General features: G+C 37.5%; 1 protein-coding gene across 1 annotated transcript; it reads left to right on the plus strand.

Moving 5' to 3' along the window:
- The first annotated feature begins 10,292 nt into the window (after positions 1-10,292).
- On the plus strand, positions 10,293-18,059 carry LOC100371022 (YTH domain-containing family protein 3-like). The gene is made up of 5 exons (XM_006821707.3): positions 10,293-10,495; positions 10,630-10,654; positions 10,822-10,904; positions 14,885-16,498; positions 17,771-18,059. Exons 1-5 carry the CDS (start codon positions 10,475-10,477, stop codon positions 17,807-17,809), a joined length of 1,782 nt encoding a protein of 593 aa, XP_006821770.2. The 5' UTR covers positions 10,293-10,474; the 3' UTR covers positions 17,810-18,059.
- The last annotated feature ends 257 nt before the right edge of the window (positions 18,060-18,316 follow it).

Consider the following 18,316-nt stretch of genomic DNA (forward strand, 5'->3'; position numbering starts at 1 on the left):
ACATTCCTTTATTTCATTGTTGAGACTGAGTTATACAGTTTGTTACGTACTACAATTTATCTATATTGGAAAACGGTTATGGGGATTATTAATTTCAATAAACAATATTCAACTATTCTTTGCAACACCAATAAGATCATAATGGTAATGTTTATTGGTCTTTGAAACTGGAGACATTATCAGAGCATGGGTCTTATTTTAGAACTCCTGCTAGGATGGTATTCCCAGAATAGTGCCAGTTCTCAACAAGGATGAAAGGACCAGTTACTGTGACAAAGCCCTACTCCCCGCAAAACCCTACATATACGAAACCCAATTACCGCGAAAGCCACTCACCGCGATGCTACTAGTTATTTTCATAACAAATGTTCAGCCTTTTCAAACTATTTCTCGACAACATTTTTTTTTCTGTTGTCTAAAGTAACTTTTCCAGACTACTCTTGTCTGCTCAAAGCAATTTTCGGACTTTGCATCCAAATTTCGTCTAAAAATACTTTGTACTACACTTTTCCCAATCACGAAGCAGCTTTCCCATCTCCTAAATCTGCTTATCAGACAATTTTTCAGTCTTTCATTGAGATTCATTCATATCTTTGCAGGCAATACATTTTGTGCTTGCATTTCAAAATATATTCCCAAATCTTCCCCGCTGTTTCTTCTCTTCTTCCTCTCTATCCAGGATCGTACACACCCGTTTATTGTTCTTCACAGCTTTTTGTTATGCAACAAGCGTGACGATTGGTCAATATCATTGTGACGTATGCCTAGATGAATTCGATTAACTTTTTGTTCTTTTGAGACCCGTGACAAAACTTTCCGGCTCTGTAGCACATTAGTTACGACTATGCACACAAGTTTCTTGTTACCCCAAACTAATTTGTCAAATTGCAAGACAACTTCCTGGCATTCTCAACTACTTTTTCGGACTTCAAATTTCTTCTTGAATGTTTCAGACAAATGTTTCAGTCCTCACAGATTAAATTCGGTATGGACAGGATATTTTTATATCTTATTTTTAATATATAATACTTTAGCTAAAACAACATCATTTGAAACCATTTATGTTATGCTTGTTCTGGTAGTGGTGTTTAAAAAAATATATGCAAAGTTGGAATGCAACTTTAACAAGTTGTAGTCAGCCCACTACAGCGCGCTGAGAAATAATATCTACACTGCTTCTCTCATCCCCCACCCCCACCCCACCCCCAGTATTAGCAGCAATTAACATAATGTATTATCTTATTTTGTGAATCGTTCATTTATCTGAGATATCGATTTGGTATCCGTTCAGAAATTCCTGTTTCTCACGTTCAAAACGCCTAGCCGACGGTTCCCTTGCAAAATGCACGGATGTACAAGATGCAACGAATTCACGGCAACTAGACCATCTTGCGAGATGTAGTCCTTCAATACCAACAAACTCCCATGCCTTCTTAACAACCTCTGCGCGCCTGATATCATCCATTTCCTCGTTCTCGACCGTATACGTACCACCTTTTGTGATATTTTCTAACGGCTCCACATCTATTTCATTTTTAGCGTGACACCAATGTACACATTGACCGTCTCCGACGTAGATGGCCCAGTGATCGTACCGGTCATGTTCTGGGTGGTCTTTGATGCGTAATACGCTGCCTTGACACGGTAAATCATTTCGGTCACAGGTCAACTCGCATCAAAACCAACTCGCACCATACCAACTCGCACCAATGCCAACTCGCACCACCACTAATGTATTGGGCGATTTAAGAGGCATTCAGCTTTGCAGTTAAAAATAAACAGGTCGATACGTCTAACTATTCTAAATACCTTAACTGGAAGCAAAATTACATAAGATTTCCCACCAGGGTCGATAAAATCGACAATTTCCAATGTCAATCGAAAACATACGTCGCCATCTTGTTCTTGGCGTAAAACTAGTTCCAGTACTGTAGGTTCATTTTTCGGCCAAAAAAGGTATTTGTGGTCGCTAGATAGATGTTTTAGCTGGTTAAAATTATGAAAACTGCAGAACGCCATAAATTTGTAGGCGGGTGTCGAATCCTCGGTCTATGCGACTTTTCAGGACTGTGGGAACCGAATGAACAGCGGAAGGAGGCAAACCTACAGGACTGTACTCGGGGCTATTGCTATATATATGCTAAAACTACGTAATCCTTGTGTAAGTCGCGCATTACCAAAATTGCAGTTTCAAATACCGACGCCTGAGACGATCTACGCCAGTTATGAATGCTACACATTACCGAACCGGCAGGTTCAAATACTGACGCCTCCTACAATGGTAAAATAGCGCAATACTTGCGCAAGTCACACATTACCAAGTGGCAGGTTCAAACGCTGACACCTTGAACAATAGTAAATCCACACCACGTTTGGTGCCGGGTTCCCTCGTACGTATTGTGGTGCCAGGATCTCTTGTGACCAATCCGAATTCAAGTAGGGAATAGACTTCAATGTTCAATAAACACATTAACACATACATATATTTTTTAAATAATAAAGATGCAAAAACAATAATAGAAATAGCAAAATACAAAGAAAACTGTTTCAAAACAAGAGAGGTAAAACTGAAAACAATATAGTCAGCTAACTCTAGATAAGGTCATGTACATGTACTAGTACTCAAGGAAGCAATTGTGGTTAACCAAAACATTAAAAGTAAATGGTATCTAGAAGTGACATCATTATTAAACAATATCCAACAATATCATTCAGTTAACAACTGTGATAAATTAACCTCGGCACAAATGAAACAAATTGATTTGGGCATCAAGGATTTATTTCTAACAAGATGGAAAGGTGAGGTCCATAATGATAACCGCACCAAAGCAAATGAGAAAAACAAACTAAGAACATATCGGCTAATCAAATCAGATTTAAAACTTGAGCCATATTTAGTCAAGCTAAAAAACTTTGAACTGCGTAGTGTGCTTACCAAATTTCGTCTTAGTGACCATAGTCTCAAAATTTAAATGGGTCGTCATAAAAAAATCCCATTAAACAACAGGGTTTGTGACATGTGTAACAAAGGTCTAATTGAGGATGAAATGCATTTTCTGCTGGAATGCAACAAATATAATGAGTTGCGTTCCAAACTGTTCAATAAAGCTAAGGATATGATCCCAGCATTTGAAAATAAACCTGCAGAGAAAAAAATCATGGAATTGTTACAGAATGAAAACATTATTATACCAGTAGCACAGTTCATAAGTAAAAGCTTTGAAGTCAGGAAGCAGGGTCTTACTTGACATCTTAATGCCTGCTGTCAATTTTGTAATTTTATATTAGATTGTATTTTAGAGATTTTGTATTATTTAGTAATTTAGTGATTGTATTTGTTATTTAGTATACTGTGTGTTTATATATATATATATATATATATATATTTCTCCTTGTACTTTGTGACCATTTTCTTTCCCTGTGTCCCTGGGACTGTGTAAGAGTCAATAAGTAAATAAATAAAATAAATAAATAAATAAATAAAGTAAACCAAACATTCACCAACACAAATATGGAAAAGATTCCAAATTACTTTACCATTCATTTTTTTCTACTTCTATTTGCTTGTTTGATTGTGTGTATTTTTATTCTCATTTTAATTGTTTGTTTTTATCCACATCTGTATTGCATTTTAGTCAAAATCCCAATAGGGATACGCAATTATTATTATACAGCGTTGCATAGACTAAGCTTATTTCGTATTTTTCATGATCGGCATGAGGCCGATTGGGTGGACGAACGTGAAGCTTTGGACAGCTTATCCCCGATATGAAACTGTCTAGTAATCATGAATGTTGTATCAGAGAATTTACTCCGTTTTCATACACTCGTATACTACAAGCAGAGCAGGAAATCAGCAGAGTAAACTACCGTGCAACCTGTGAGTAATTGCTCTTGCCGCCGTGATAATGAGATGCGTTTTGAACTATATACAACGTAAGTCATTGTTCTATGTGTAAATATTTGAACTTGCTGGTGTGATAATCCGTTCTATTCATAACTAAACGCAGTGTTAGTCATTGTTCTACGTGTGATCTTTCCATTACTATACCCCAGACCATTCGTCCCGGTGTTATCGCTATCGCCACAGAGTGACGCATTATAAGGGACGACGTCAAAAGATCGATGTCGGATAAAAAACTTATTTCCTTTAGCTTGGGGGGTGGGGGGGGTTGACCTCAAAACGTTTCCATCCTACAAAAACAAATTTATTTTTTAATGAAGTCAAAACAATCTTGGAGTATTTGTAGTTTGTTTGTTTTTCTATCCGATCATGGACAGAAATAACCGAAAAGGGGAAAAAAAAACAGAAAAATGGTTTGGTTCGAGTGTAAATCTGCGTCAAATGAGGTGCATTTGTAAAGTCTTTTTACACCCACCCGACAACCAACTGCTATGCAATACTACTGTCGGATTATCAATTTGTATTTAATGGTGAATTTAGTCTGACGCCATGACCAATATTTATCAATTAAGTTTCAGTGGGGGGTAGGGGGGTTTGGAAAAAAAACTAAAGGAATTAAGTTTTTTATCCGACATCGATCTTTTGATGTCGTCCCTAAAACTTTCATTGTTCCCTGCGACAAAGCACCACGCTAGCATGTTTATACTGGTAGGAGTGTGTCGTCAGCAACCGGTCTTTCTTTGTCAGTTACCGCTAGTGGTGTCACGTTTACTTATGATAAGCATTTGTCATATTCTATTTACAGATATCACAAAAGATCACGAGTTTGGGGCCAAGCTTATTTAATGAAATGGATCTGTTTTTTAAAGGCGACGGCCTTGGGGGTAATGTTAATCCTCCGTTCACAACGTACACAAAAATGCACACGTACACGTGATTTTTAATAAATATTAAGTACAGACTGAACAAAAATTATTTAAAGGGGAACCGCTCAATCCCATGGATTGCACCAAAGAATCATGGGACACTATTGTTTATGTTGTTTACAATGTTAATCTATCTTTTGTTATCCATTGTTATTTTAATCCAGAAAGTAAATTTGATGTGAAATTAATCTTAACTGGAAGGTGCCCCTTTAACAGACATTTGAACAACATCAGTTCAATCCACCAGTAAGTATATATGTCAACATGTTCTCCAAGAATGGATCCCCCCCCAAATCTATATTTGTACAACTATTGTCCGTATCATTTCCTGTGTACAAATCTCACTTGGTACGTTCACGTTACGGAATTTCGGAACGTGCCGACATTTTTAATTTACGTGTGTAAAACGACTAGATAACACAATTCACTGCAAAATTCAATTTTCACTGTAAACTGTAAAAACATCTTTTTTTTCCCTTGTAAATTTTGAAAAAGCCCTTTTTATTTCCCGTAAAACTGTACCAGCTACCCCCTTGCCCCCCCTGTACAACTTCCAACAAATTCTTGGCAACTTGACCACCGTGCCAGATGTAGTCCCTCGATACCAATAATCTCCCAAGCAGCCCCGACAACCTCTGCGCGCCTGATATCATCCATTTCCTCTTTCTCGACCGTATACCGACGACCTTTTGTGATATTTTCTGACGGCTCCACAACTACTTTATGTACTTTATTTTCGCTGGAATTTATTTTCGCTGAAAAGGCTTTTTGGGCGTTTTGCTTAGAATTTATTTTCACTGATTTTTGATGAGATTAATGTAAAATATAGGAAAAAATGTATATTCGCTGGATTTTATTTTCACGGAATCATCCCTTCAGCGAAAATAGCGAAAATAAATTCCAAGCGAAAATAGAGTATTCTACAGTATTTCATTTTTAGTGTGACACCAATGTACACCTTGACCTTCTCCGTCGTAGAGGGCCCAGTGATCACACATGTCATAATCTGGATGGTTTTTCACACGCACGACATCGCCTGGACCACAGTCAGCTGGCGCACACGTGATAATAAATAAATACGATATTTACTATATGGGGGCCGCCATCTTGAATGCAGCGTAAACCACAGTCACTTGGGGGCAGAAAATCAATAAATACTAATTTTTAAAAAAAAATCATCCGCTATACGTATATAAATAAACAAGTTGTGAAACACGGCACCTAGTAAATCGACAGTCTGTCGGTCTCAAATGTCGATTTCTTACCTTAAAATGCGAAACAAAAATTTTAGAGGGGGTCAGGTGTTACGTTAATAACCATTGTTCATAATCGCTAACTTGGTTTTATTTAAAACTGCACAAATCCCGCTTTTTCTGATGATATCCGACGATTTCATGAACGAAAATGGCCAGCAGCCAGAATCAAGGGGGATTCGCACAGAGTTCAGTTACAGTCAGATGACAATTTCGGTTTCAAATACCCCAGGAAAGTGTTCTAGGTTCTTCGCGTAATTAGGTGTTCGTATGCAAGGGATTTTTCCACACAAAAACGCCGAATTCGGCCGATTTTTGTTATCGGTTAGCCTAATATAACACCAACGGATCGTATTTTTGTAAAAGATTGGTATTTTTGTGCAGATTTGTAGGAATCTGAAAAACGCGTTTCACAACTTGTCTCTTATTTAGTTTTACGCTGCATTCAAGATGGCGGCCCCCATATAGTAAACTAAGCCAACTGATAACAAAATTCGGCCTAATTCGTCGTTTTTGTGTGGAAAAATCCCTTGCATACGAACACCTAATTACGCAAAGAACCTAGAACACTGTTTTGGGGTATTTAAAACTAAAAATTGGCATTCCAGCTCAGCAGCCAATCAGCGACGGCCTAACGCTTAGATGACAATTTCGGATTCAAATACCCCGGCTTAGTGTTCTACGTTCTTCGCGTAATTAGGTGTTCGTATGCAAGGGATTTTTCCACACAAAAACGACGAATTAGGCCGAATTTTGTTATCAGTTGGCTTAATATAACCCCAACGGACCGTATTTTTGTGAAAGATTGGTATTTTTGTCCTGATTTGTAGGAATCTGAAAAACGCGTTTCACAACTTGTCTCTTATTTAGTTTTATGCGTCATTCAAGATGGCGGCCCCCGTATAGTAAATATCGTATTTATTTTATTATCACGTGTGCGCCAGCTGACTGTGGTTTGAGGTTCAACGAATGTAGGATGTTTCTAGTCGGCCAAATCGATGGAGTTCCTGAAACATAACTAGCCGTCATTTATTTATTTACGGGTTATTGGTACATTACAAGTACGGCATGTGTATATTTATTAACTTATAAGTTTTTAATTACAAGCAAGACGTATTAATGCATTATTTCGCTGTGCAACTCAAGCACGTACAACACTAATACCTAGCACCTGTGTATGATGTAGGCTGAGAGGTCACAAGTAACACTTCTCGTCGTTTCACGATATTAATTTTCTTTTTTTTATAAGTATGTAATTTACTATTATTTGTAGTGATCCCCCTCCAACAACCGAGCCGAGCGTTTAGGCGGGCATAAATCGGTATGTGTCGAGGATTGTTCATGCGCTTCAATTATATTGTGGTCGTTTTCGACACGTGCCGATTAGCACGTAACAAGAGCATTCGTCTAAACGCAGTATATATTTTCTGTGCCATCTTGACATGTGCGATTATTTCCCGACTCCAATACTTCTATAGGGATAAAATGTGTTAACTCAATTTCGGATTTTGCAAAGGATTGTGGGATAGAACATTTATTTATAGAAGGCGTTTGGGGGGGGGGGGGCTCGTATCTTTTTCATACAGCCTTGTACAAACATCAAATGCAAATCTCTCCTGTTTTTAAGTAACATGTTGGTGGTTTTTAAATAGGTGATTTTCCGTACAATTGCGAGATCTCCCGAGATGCATGAAAGACGCGCGTCGAACGTCTGCTGTAAAGATCGAACGATTTGATTTTCAACTCGAATTTCTTTATTTCGTAGCTCACATCGACCGGCCGATCTTCGACAGAGGAATATTGCTTCCGAATACCCTCACTTAATCGATATTGTCTATCATCAAATGTGGACAGCACATTATTGACATAGAAATGTCCCCCAAAATACTTTCGCGTTTGTTGAATCCCACGCGATGTTTGACGCTACTACGACGCCGCACTGTGACCTTTGTTTGTCCTGTTTTTACGTTCGATTTCACGCATAACGCGTGATTCTCGCAGTGAACTAAAAATGGTCTATTGTATGTTTATATTGTTGGACTTTCAGTTAATTTAACTGGGTAGAATTTTTTAATATTTTTTACTGTTTTGGCTGCAAGCTGTCTAACCGTAAGTACACATTTTAACGACGCCCTGTATACAAGGAATGTCACTGTCTGCAGTAAATACACGTTTGTTTTTAACCAACCAAAATAAAAAATATTAGTAGTACAGTAAATAAAAAGACAAATGTTTCTAATGTCAAAGTGGTGAGTGATTACTTTCGTTGGTTAGATGGACTACTATTCATATCCCCCTAACGTGGCGACTGTGGTGCCTTTAAAGTTGAATTCACGCTTTGCAAATCTGTGAGGTATCATCCACTGACCAATATTTACTACATAAAACATTGCAAATTTAAAATGTAGGAATGCATCTTAACATTACACGTGCTGTTTAAGTCGCATGGAAAACATATCGAATACAGTGGCATTTTAAAATCCATATGACAGGACGAGTATTAGTTACATTTGAGTAAATACAGTTCAAACAAACATGTAAACAAACTTACAATGTATTTTACTCGCGTTGAATTGTATCCTCGGGCATTTTCACCACCTGGCAACCATCACGGTGAAAACACAGACCTGACGCTCTTAGAAAATGCGTACGGTACTTTGAGATGGTTGTTTAGACTCCCCCAATCAGTGTAACAATATTACCCCTGCGTGTGCAACATATATAAATTTGGTTATTCAAGATTATTTCAAATTTGAGTTTTTGATTTTCCTCGAATTTAGCTATTTTCGCTACTATTAAAGGGCTGTAGTCGTCGCGCCACGCATGCACGAGATATATGGGTCTCATATAAACAAAGATGACTACTTTGGCTGTTGGTATCGAAAGAATCACTGGCTGTAATCAGTGCAAGTCGCGCCCAGGTCAAACCTCATACCAGTGATTTACATCAAGAGCGTATTGGATTGTGGGAAAATCAATGTTTATCAACATATTTATCATGTTACAATATCCTGCGTCGTCTAAGATTGTTATTTGAACTTAATTATCTTATTTATTTATTAATTAATGTATTTGTCCATCACTGAGTTTACAGGGTTATATCGGTTCCGCGAAACTGCTGCGCGATTGGGCGGACGTACTGAATGTGGTTTTGCGGACTGACGAAAAGGAAATCCGTTTTAATTATTGCCCAAACATAAAAAACAACACACACACACACAAAAAACCCATAAACAATAATTTCGTTTGTCTGGTACAAATATTATTTTGTCTTCTAAACTAATCTACAATTGTGTCTAATGCAACACCGAACACGCAAACGAATAATTTATATGTGGTAATTTCGGGCTGGTGTTGAATTAGCGTATTCGTTAATTGGGACTGCGATGGCTGAAGTAAAACGAGCAGGGGCAAATATTGTGATGACTATATATTGTGAAATAGAGAGCGCTTGGCGGCATGTAGACGTGAACAAATAATTTGCAGAGTATCAAATTTCTCCAGTCACCCTTCATTTCATTTATATACGCTTCGAAAAAGAATTAGATACAAAAATGGATATAGTCACAGTTCTGATAGAGGGACTGTAATATAGTTAAAGGGCGGTAGTCGTCGCGTCGCGCATGTGCGACATTTGTGTTGATAAACATTAATTTACCCATAATCCAATGCGCTCTTCTAATGGAAATCACAGGTGTGAGTTTGACCTGGGCGCGACTTGCACTAATTACAACCGGTAACTCTTTCGATACTTTCCAATCACCTGAAAAATATTGAATTAAAGCTTACTAACGTCTCAGTTTGTAATCGTTGATCTGCGCACAGTCCCTGATAGAGGGACTGTGATCTGCGCAACAGCCAAAGTCGCCATCTTTGTTTATATGAGACCCATATATCTCGCGCATGCGTGGCGCGACGACTAACGCCCCTTTAACGGTTTACTCCGTTGAACGCACATTGTCATTCTGCAGTTAAAATGGCCCGGCGCATATGTAATACAAACACCAACGTTTAGGTGGAAGCTACTAGCTAATTATCTGAACAAAAAAAAAGTCTTTGTTTTATTTTTGATGCATCATTCCTTCCCCTGAGCTGGTTACCCAGCAGCTGACTCGGTTCAAAGGTTGCCTTCTTTATCAGTTGACTTCCTTATATAGATGCCGTGACGTCACTTGATGTCACGTGATTGAAAGCGGGAGCGAGGCACATGTCGGCCGCCATTGTTCACAAGAGTCACGCAGTGCAAAATTCTTGAATTTTACCGCCGGTTTTAGCCGCCGAAGCAGCTTTTCAGCAACAGACTATATATTAAAGGACTTCTTTGGGTCTTTAATTTTGATTTTAGACTATTTTTGTATTGGACAATTCCTCATATCTGGAGAAATCGTGCGATGTCTGCAAGTGTAGATCAGGTAAAGTATGGGTGTATTTTTTCAATAGCGGAGAATGGCTTCTGTCGTTGCCAACATGCACTTGGAGATATTTGCTAATTTTCCGTCTTTTTCTATTCCATTTCCATGCTTGTCATTGTCCATTCACCGAACAGCGACCCAAAGGCCAATCAAATCGAGGTAAGTGAACTCAATGTTCGTCAAAATTGCAATGTTATGCTGTGAATTGCTTACCGTACGGGTGGAACCAATTTTGACGCGAGTGTGAAGCCGTCTTTTTCAGAAACCAATTTGTAAAGTGCACATTCCAATCTAAATAACCCCTGCTTCCTGCTTCTATTTTTCAGTACAAAATGGCCCCTTAAACCAGAAAGAGACTGTCACGGACGAGGATTTCGACGCTTACCTGCAGAACAACCAAACTAGTCAGGTTTGTACTGAAAATATGGGACGAAATTGCATTTTAGGCCGCCACGCACGGTAACTTGTGTGCCGGCCGACCATGCAGTTTGTTGTACACAAATGTCAGTTTTGCTGTCACCATAGTGTGTTTAATCACGTTTGATTTTTTGGGGGGAGAAGCCAGGTATTCGAGCCAAATACTTTTGAGGGGAATTCTAGTTTATTTTTGGGCGATGATACTTAATATTTATTGCAGTTTTGGGGTCAGCATACTTGATCCCAGTCAAGTCAGTCCAAGATAGCATTGTTTATCAAGCGTCCTGTCGCCATTCCAGCGACCTTGTCGTTTGGATTTGCCATTGTCTTTTTTTCTAAATAAAAGAATGCCTTTCATTGATGAAATTGTATTTTGAATAAAAGAACTTTATGATTTGGTCGAAAATAAACCCTGGTTTATATGCATGGAAGGCTTGAATGTATTGCCGGCTTCATTTGCATTGCAGCTGCACCTGGCAAAGTTTCAATTCTTTCCAATCTGTCATCCAACTTTATTTTTTAGATTGTCTTGCAATTTCATTAATACAATTTAACCAAAGACTTATTTATTGTTATTTAGATAAAATTCATAGAGGGAGTGTTTATACATAAAAAAGAATTTTATAGGTTATACATGCGTAAAATATTCAGTAAATCCTAAAATTTAAGCATAGTTATAGTGTGAAGTTAACTTTTGAGCTAAGTGTAGTAGTGTTCAGCTTTGTGTATTAAGCTGAGCTCTATTAAATGATGCAATGGACTGATCAACTCTTGCATCTCAATACAAGCTGGAACCAAAATTGTCCACTTGATGTTGTTCAAGAGCCATAGCTGAAGATGAGCTTGACACTGATTAAACCAAAACTGCAATGATTAACCAGAGCTTATCAGCTGACTGTGGCGAGCATTATGGTCCCCACCATATGGCTGCTGTGAATACTGTCAGAGGACAGAATCCCATTTCTGTTTGCTTTTTAATTAAAAAAAACCTTGGTTATTGCAGTTAATTAAAATAATTGTAAATCTTTTAGCAATTAAAAACCAACATGTTTGTTCTATGAAGCATTTCTTTCGTGATAAATGGGGTTGGTCTTGTGCATGTTTGTAGGAGTAACTGAGGTTGTTGGCTGTAGATCTGAAAATGTTTAATTTTTTCTGTTTACTTTGAATATGAGAACTCTTTTGTAGACTGAACAAATGAACAAGGTTAGCTTGACCTTCACATAAGAATAAACGTGTCAGTTTTGGTTGCCTTGGTAATGCCAATGTCTTTTATGATGATCATGAATAACAATGGCCATTCTATTCTTTTATCATCATAGGTGATTCAAATCTGAGTTACAATGCAACATTGAGCCGAATATTTAATAGAAAATATCAAATTAGTAAATTACTTACAATGGTAAAAAATTAATCTGACTGAAATTTCTAATCGTAACTGAACCAACTCAGTGAACACAAGTCAAGCTTTCATTCACTTAAAAATAACAGCAAATAGAGAACTCTAATTCTTTCTTTATTTCCTGTAAATTTCCCTATAATATTCATTTTTTCTGATACATTGATTTTGGAATGGGAATGGCCCTGCATTCCTATGTTAGATTATATCCATTTATTTTTCCTACATTAATTATCCCAAGGCCAGTGAGGATATTATGTGCACTCTGCTTCACTATCCTACATATCTCTGACCTTGAGTTGTGACTTGTTTACAGCATGTCCTAGAGTACATGATTTTACACTAGACAGTATTGAATTACATGCAATTAACCAGAAGGATTACACATGTACTATATATGGCTGTTTGTAATGTGTTGTATGGTCCTTGGGTACCACAATGAATGTCGTCTTTATACATAGCTGTTGCTGGGTCACTGTGTACAGGGGAATTCACCTGCTTAAATGATGACTAGAAATATCGTTTTTAGTCACCAAAAAGTATTTGAATCGTGTATTTAATTGCTCATTTTTTTCAATGAAATTGTCAATGAGTACTATTTGAATGTTGTATATTAACAATAATTGGAAGGGCAGGTCAGAGTGAGTAAAGTCAATGTGCAGTATATTAGCATAATGGGACACCACACCCAACTATGTCAAAGGTCATGTGCTTTTGTATGGCTTCCCTGAAAGCAGGAAGTGTAGTATAGTTTTTTTATCCAAATTCAACTAGGTAGAGGCTAAATATTGAAAAAATAGATTTTTAAACAACCAACTTTTTAAAAAGTCGGTCTATCCCAGTTTTTGTGAAGTGAATGAAAATTTAATATTAATAGATAAATGGAACACTAGTCTATAAATTCCCTGCAAGGACAATCAAACCCTCCCAACTTGTTGTATATTGTATACAAATCGGGCTTAATGGAGGTTTGCTTAAATTCTGCAGCTAATTTTCCCATCACTTGTTCTTAATCTTAACATTTGATGGTACATATGTTGTCAGGGATGGTGCTTTGCAGATTTGCATAGTGGAATGCCTCTAACTTTCCCCAAGTCCAGTTTACTGCTATTTTGAAGAGGTGATTCATAAATTAGCATAAAATATTATAGGGCAGAGCAAATTAAGTGCAGTTTTACTGAATACAAGAACATTAGATATTCATTACAATTTATCTCTATCTGGGTAGTTTAAGGCCTTGCGTCTTCACAGAATTTTCTTGTATTCTGACTTATATTTGGCTGAATTTCAACCAGGGTATTAGCCAGGAAAGTGCAAGTTAAAAATATGCTAAATGGATGATTTTGGGGCTTTTTATCTGACCAGATGCCTGTTGAAAGGCAGCTGGCTAATGTATGGATTTCAACAGGTATGACATTTCTTTTATCGTGGGATACTTGTTGCTGCAATTTGTAAATAGTCTATATCGGCACCAATATTTCACCAGCAGTAATTTAACTACTAGTAAGAAAAAACATCCATGCTTGACTGATATATGCCTTGAACTTTAAAGAAAACGTTGTTGATATTGAAAAGTTATTGATATGTTAATTAGCAATATTCCAACTGCATGCAACATAGTTTGTATAAATAGAAGTTGTCTATACCGAGAAAAATATTCGGTATCTGTAACAAAATGAATTTGCAAATTACATTATTGAGAAGCGAATAAAAAATGCCATTGAGTTTTCTGAGAAGAATGCTGACTTGTACTGCATCACTTATTTATTCACCAGGTTTTAATTTCACTATTTTTGATTATACTGAAAATTTGCCATGTTCAATTCACAAATGAAGTAAAATATGATCAAAAAAGTGAAATTAAATAGTGAAAATGAATTGTTCAACAGTACACACTATTGAAACTAAAAGTTAAATTTGTTCAGTGTCAGTTTAGAGAAGTAGTGGACTTAATTTTTTTTGTGTGGAAAGTTTCCAAGTCAGATAAGCATATCTGCATTCATCAATTTAACCCTTCTCCTGCCAGCCCCATGTACTTGAACACTGGGGTTGAGTTGGAGGGGAGGGGGCAGAAATTGTTATGTCAAAATATTGTTTTGGCATTTTATTGCTCATTTCATACACTTCAGTAAAGCTTTGAGTGATCTCAAATGCAAGTTTAATAATAGGGCTTATTTAGTCAATGCACTCGTTCACCAGAGATTTAATTTGGTATACCTTCAACGCTTTTAAATCTTATTTCCTGTGGAAGTGTTTGAGGTGTGGGGGTCAGTTGTATGACGTACTTAATCCATCACTAGTTATTACGTAAGAGACTTTTTAAACTACAAATAAATTTGGACACCTGTATTCTTTTTTTTTTTTTTAGAAACAAGTGTTTTAATAGACTAACACTAAAAATGTATTGTCTGTTAGGTCAGTATAAAATGGTCAGTTCACTTACTGGGCCACTGATATATTGTGGGATGGTATTGGGTTGCATGCTGCAATCTATTGCTTCTTTGATCTGAATTATTCACTAATTAAATGTTTTTTTTCTTTCTTCTTGGAACATTGCCATGTGGAATGACTAGGCTTACAACTCCGGACCGAACATGGCACCACACAGTGAACCCTACATGCCGAGTTACTATTCATCCATGCCATTTCCTTATTTGAACACTGGTGGTGAGAGCACCTGGTCAACAGGAGATAACTTCAACTTCTATGGCGGTTATGGACCTGGGGATAGTGGAAATTATCTACAGGAGAGTAGTAATTTTTATAGCCAGCCAGGTACAACCCCTCCTTATTTGAACCAGTCTGGATTTAATTTCTTTCCTGGAAGTGCCGACTTTTCAGCATGGGGTAATACAAGCCAACCCCAGGGACAAGGAAGCCAACGGAGTACAGGACAAGGACAAAGCTCTTACTATAATGATTATTCAAGATATTCAGGAACACCTATGGGAACTAACCAGCGTTATCAAGACATGAACGGTATGGATAGTGGTGATAACAAAACATCAGGAATGAAAACTGTTGAGCAAGGAATTTCAGGACTGAACATCGGATCTGATACTAAGTCTGGTATTAATGCGGGAAATGCTGGGTCTGCGGGTGATAGTAAGGTAGACTCAGAAGTGGCTAATTCTCCACCACAAACTTCTCAAACTGCTGCAAACACGACATCTGCTGTAAGTTCGGCCCCAGCTCCCGCAATCACTGCAAGTAAACCTGTGTCATGGGCTTCTATTGCTAGCAAGCCTGCAAAACCTCAACCAAAGTTAAAACCGAAAAGTGCTACCCACGCCCCAGTTCCAGCTCAATTGCCTCCCATGAAACATACTATGGATATTGGAACTTGGAATGGAGGAGCCAAGTCTGCTCCAAAACCTGTACCGGCTCCTCAACAAGGACTGCCTCAGCAGCCGCAGCATCCGCAACCCCAACCTCAGCAGCAGCAGCAGCAGCAGCAACAACAGCAACAGCAACAGCAGCAGCAGCAGCAACAACAACAACAACGCTGGACTCAGCAACGTGGTCGCGGGGAATCCAGTTATAGCAACCCGTCACCTTCAAGCAATGCTGGACTTGCTCCTATCTCTGCACCGGTCAATGCAGCCAACAACACGTCGTCTCTGCCGCACCCGGTTCTTGAGAAACTGAGATCTGCAAACGAGTATAACCCCAGTAACTTCAATCTGAACGCTAAAGGAGCTCGCTTCTTTATCATCAAGAGCTATTCTGAGGACGACATCCATCGATCTATTAAATATAGCATATGGTGCAGCACAGAACATGGTAACAAACGCCTGGACTCTGCATTTCGTGAACGCCAAGGAAAGGGACCTGTATACTTGTATTACAGTGTCAATGGCAGTGGTCATTTCTGTGGCATGGCCCAAATGATGTCTGAGGTAGACTACAACACGACCACAGGCGTTTGGGCTCAGGATAAATGGAAGGGGAAATTCGAGGTGAAATGGATTTATGTAAAGGATGTTCCAAACAGTCAGCTGCGACACATAAGACTGGAAAATAATGAGAACAAACCTGTGACTAACTCGCGTGACACGCAGGAGGTACCTGTTGAAAAGGGTAAACAGGTGTTGAAGATAATGCACAACTACCGCCATACCACCTCCATTTTTGATGATTTTGGTCACTACGAGAAACGTCAGGAGGAAGATCATTCTCGCAAACCGGTAAGTATATATTGCAGTCTGTTAATCAATATTGTAGTTTGTCAAAAATGTTCAATTTATGCACAAGCTGGATATTTTGGAGGTATATCATAAAATGAATATCTTTCAGTCATGTGTTTTTTTCCACTTTTTTTTATATATTCAATATTTTTGGCTGCAATTGCCACAATAAGTGCAGCCTGCACTAAAAATTTGTTATCATGACATTTTCACATTTGGGTGCACACATTTCTCTGCAAAATTTGGCAAACTGGAAAACAATTTTAGTAATTTCATGTATTTTCTCACTTTGTCAGTTTTATGTTTACATTCAAAAATTTTGACTACTAGTTTCAAATTTACTGCAGTACAGTAAACATATTACTGCAAATAATTGTAGCAGAAACAAAATTTAAAGTGACTTTAGAGCGGATTAGTAGTGTACAGATTATTTAATCATACATGAATTAACTTGCTATACCAACTCTAAAAGCGATAAACAGCTGTAAATCTGAAGACAAAGCTGACATCAATTTGTATGTTAATATTAATATCGGTAAAAAAAAGCATTTTGGGCCAAGATTTTTAAAAACAATTGTGTTGAAAGTGCCTTTTTATGCAGTATTTTGGTAGAAATCAAAAGTCACAGGTGACCCATTTCAAACTGATGTGTGCTTTGACCAGAAACAAATATTGAAATGATATTTTGTCATCTATTATTTTCCCCTCAAATATTTCCACCATGACCTGTAACCAATAGAATTAAGTTCATTTGTTTCCTGAAAGGTGCAAACAGGTTTGTAAGCTGTTACACTCGTATTTTGGTTATGGTTCCAAAAGGTAAAATAAATTGATGTAAATGCATACCTTAGTTTATTCTATTGAAGTATGCATTTATGGATCAATCCAAATCAAACCGTGCATTGCAAATATACAACTCGAATTTCCAAATTTGAATTGAATGAGTTGTGCATGTGCATTTAATAGTTGTATGCACAACTGCAGGACGTACCAGAAGCAGTACTTTTTGAAAATTACCGGTACATCCTTTGAAAAATTGTATTTTTTTTTTATTTTCTATTACACATGCAAAAGCATGTTTACTGGTTTTGAGATTTGGTTGTTGGAATCCATAATTTTATTTAATTCATCGCTACAAATCAAAGCAAAATTACTGTTTTCAATGACCTACCTTTTTCACCCATTCATGTTACAGAAAAGTGTTGTTACTGTGGAGTATGTCATAGTTTACGAGTCATTATGTTCACCAAATTGTTATCTTTTATCTTCTAGGCGAGTAGCAGCAAGAAAGGAGCCAATGATCGTAATTAAAGAGGCGTCATTTGATTTGATTTTCAACAAACTAGTAATATGAGGCGGAACCTTAGAGATATGTGCCTATTTTAAGGAACAAAAATCATCTCAAATTTGGAACTGTAGTTAAACATTATACTGGATTTTTTTTTCCCTTTGAACTGTGATAGGACCCTATACAGCCTGAAAATAGCTTGAGTGTGTGACTCGTCAGCTTCAAGAAAATTTGACTTCGAAAAATGAAAAACTGATTTTGTGAACAAGTTAAGACTTCGTTTAAAAATTCTGTGTATTTTAGACGGCTTGTCGGTTTAAACCAACCCAGCACTTGCTGTGGATGCTTTTTTACCTACATCGTTAAATAGCACGCACTTTGAAAAAACTCTGGTTATTATGTCTCTCTACTCAGATAGTACAGAATCTTTTGACTTACCGGTAATTGCTGCTGAATGAAACTGGAAGTAGGAGCAGCTTCGTGTGGTATCGATTGCACCTCTACAAGAAGAACCCAGATTCTAGGATTAT

This window comes from Saccoglossus kowalevskii, chromosome 14, assembly GCF_978046115.1.
Source record: "Saccoglossus kowalevskii chromosome 14, keSacKowa6.1, whole genome shotgun sequence".
Taxonomy (NCBI): domain Eukaryota; kingdom Metazoa; phylum Hemichordata; class Enteropneusta; family Harrimaniidae; genus Saccoglossus; species Saccoglossus kowalevskii.

Bases quoted from the DNA above. Each gene is read 5' to 3' on its own strand.
- LOC100371022 (XM_006821707.3), top strand. From the start codon at position 10,475: ATGTCTGCAAGTGTAGATCAG. The intron at 10,496-10,629 runs GTAAAGTATGGG...TTCACCGAACAG, and splicing joins TGTCTGCAAGTGTAGATCAG to CGACCCAAAGGCCAATCAAA. The intron at 10,655-10,821 runs GTAAGTGAACTC...TCTATTTTTCAG, and splicing joins CAAAGGCCAATCAAATCGAG to TACAAAATGGCCCCTTAAAC.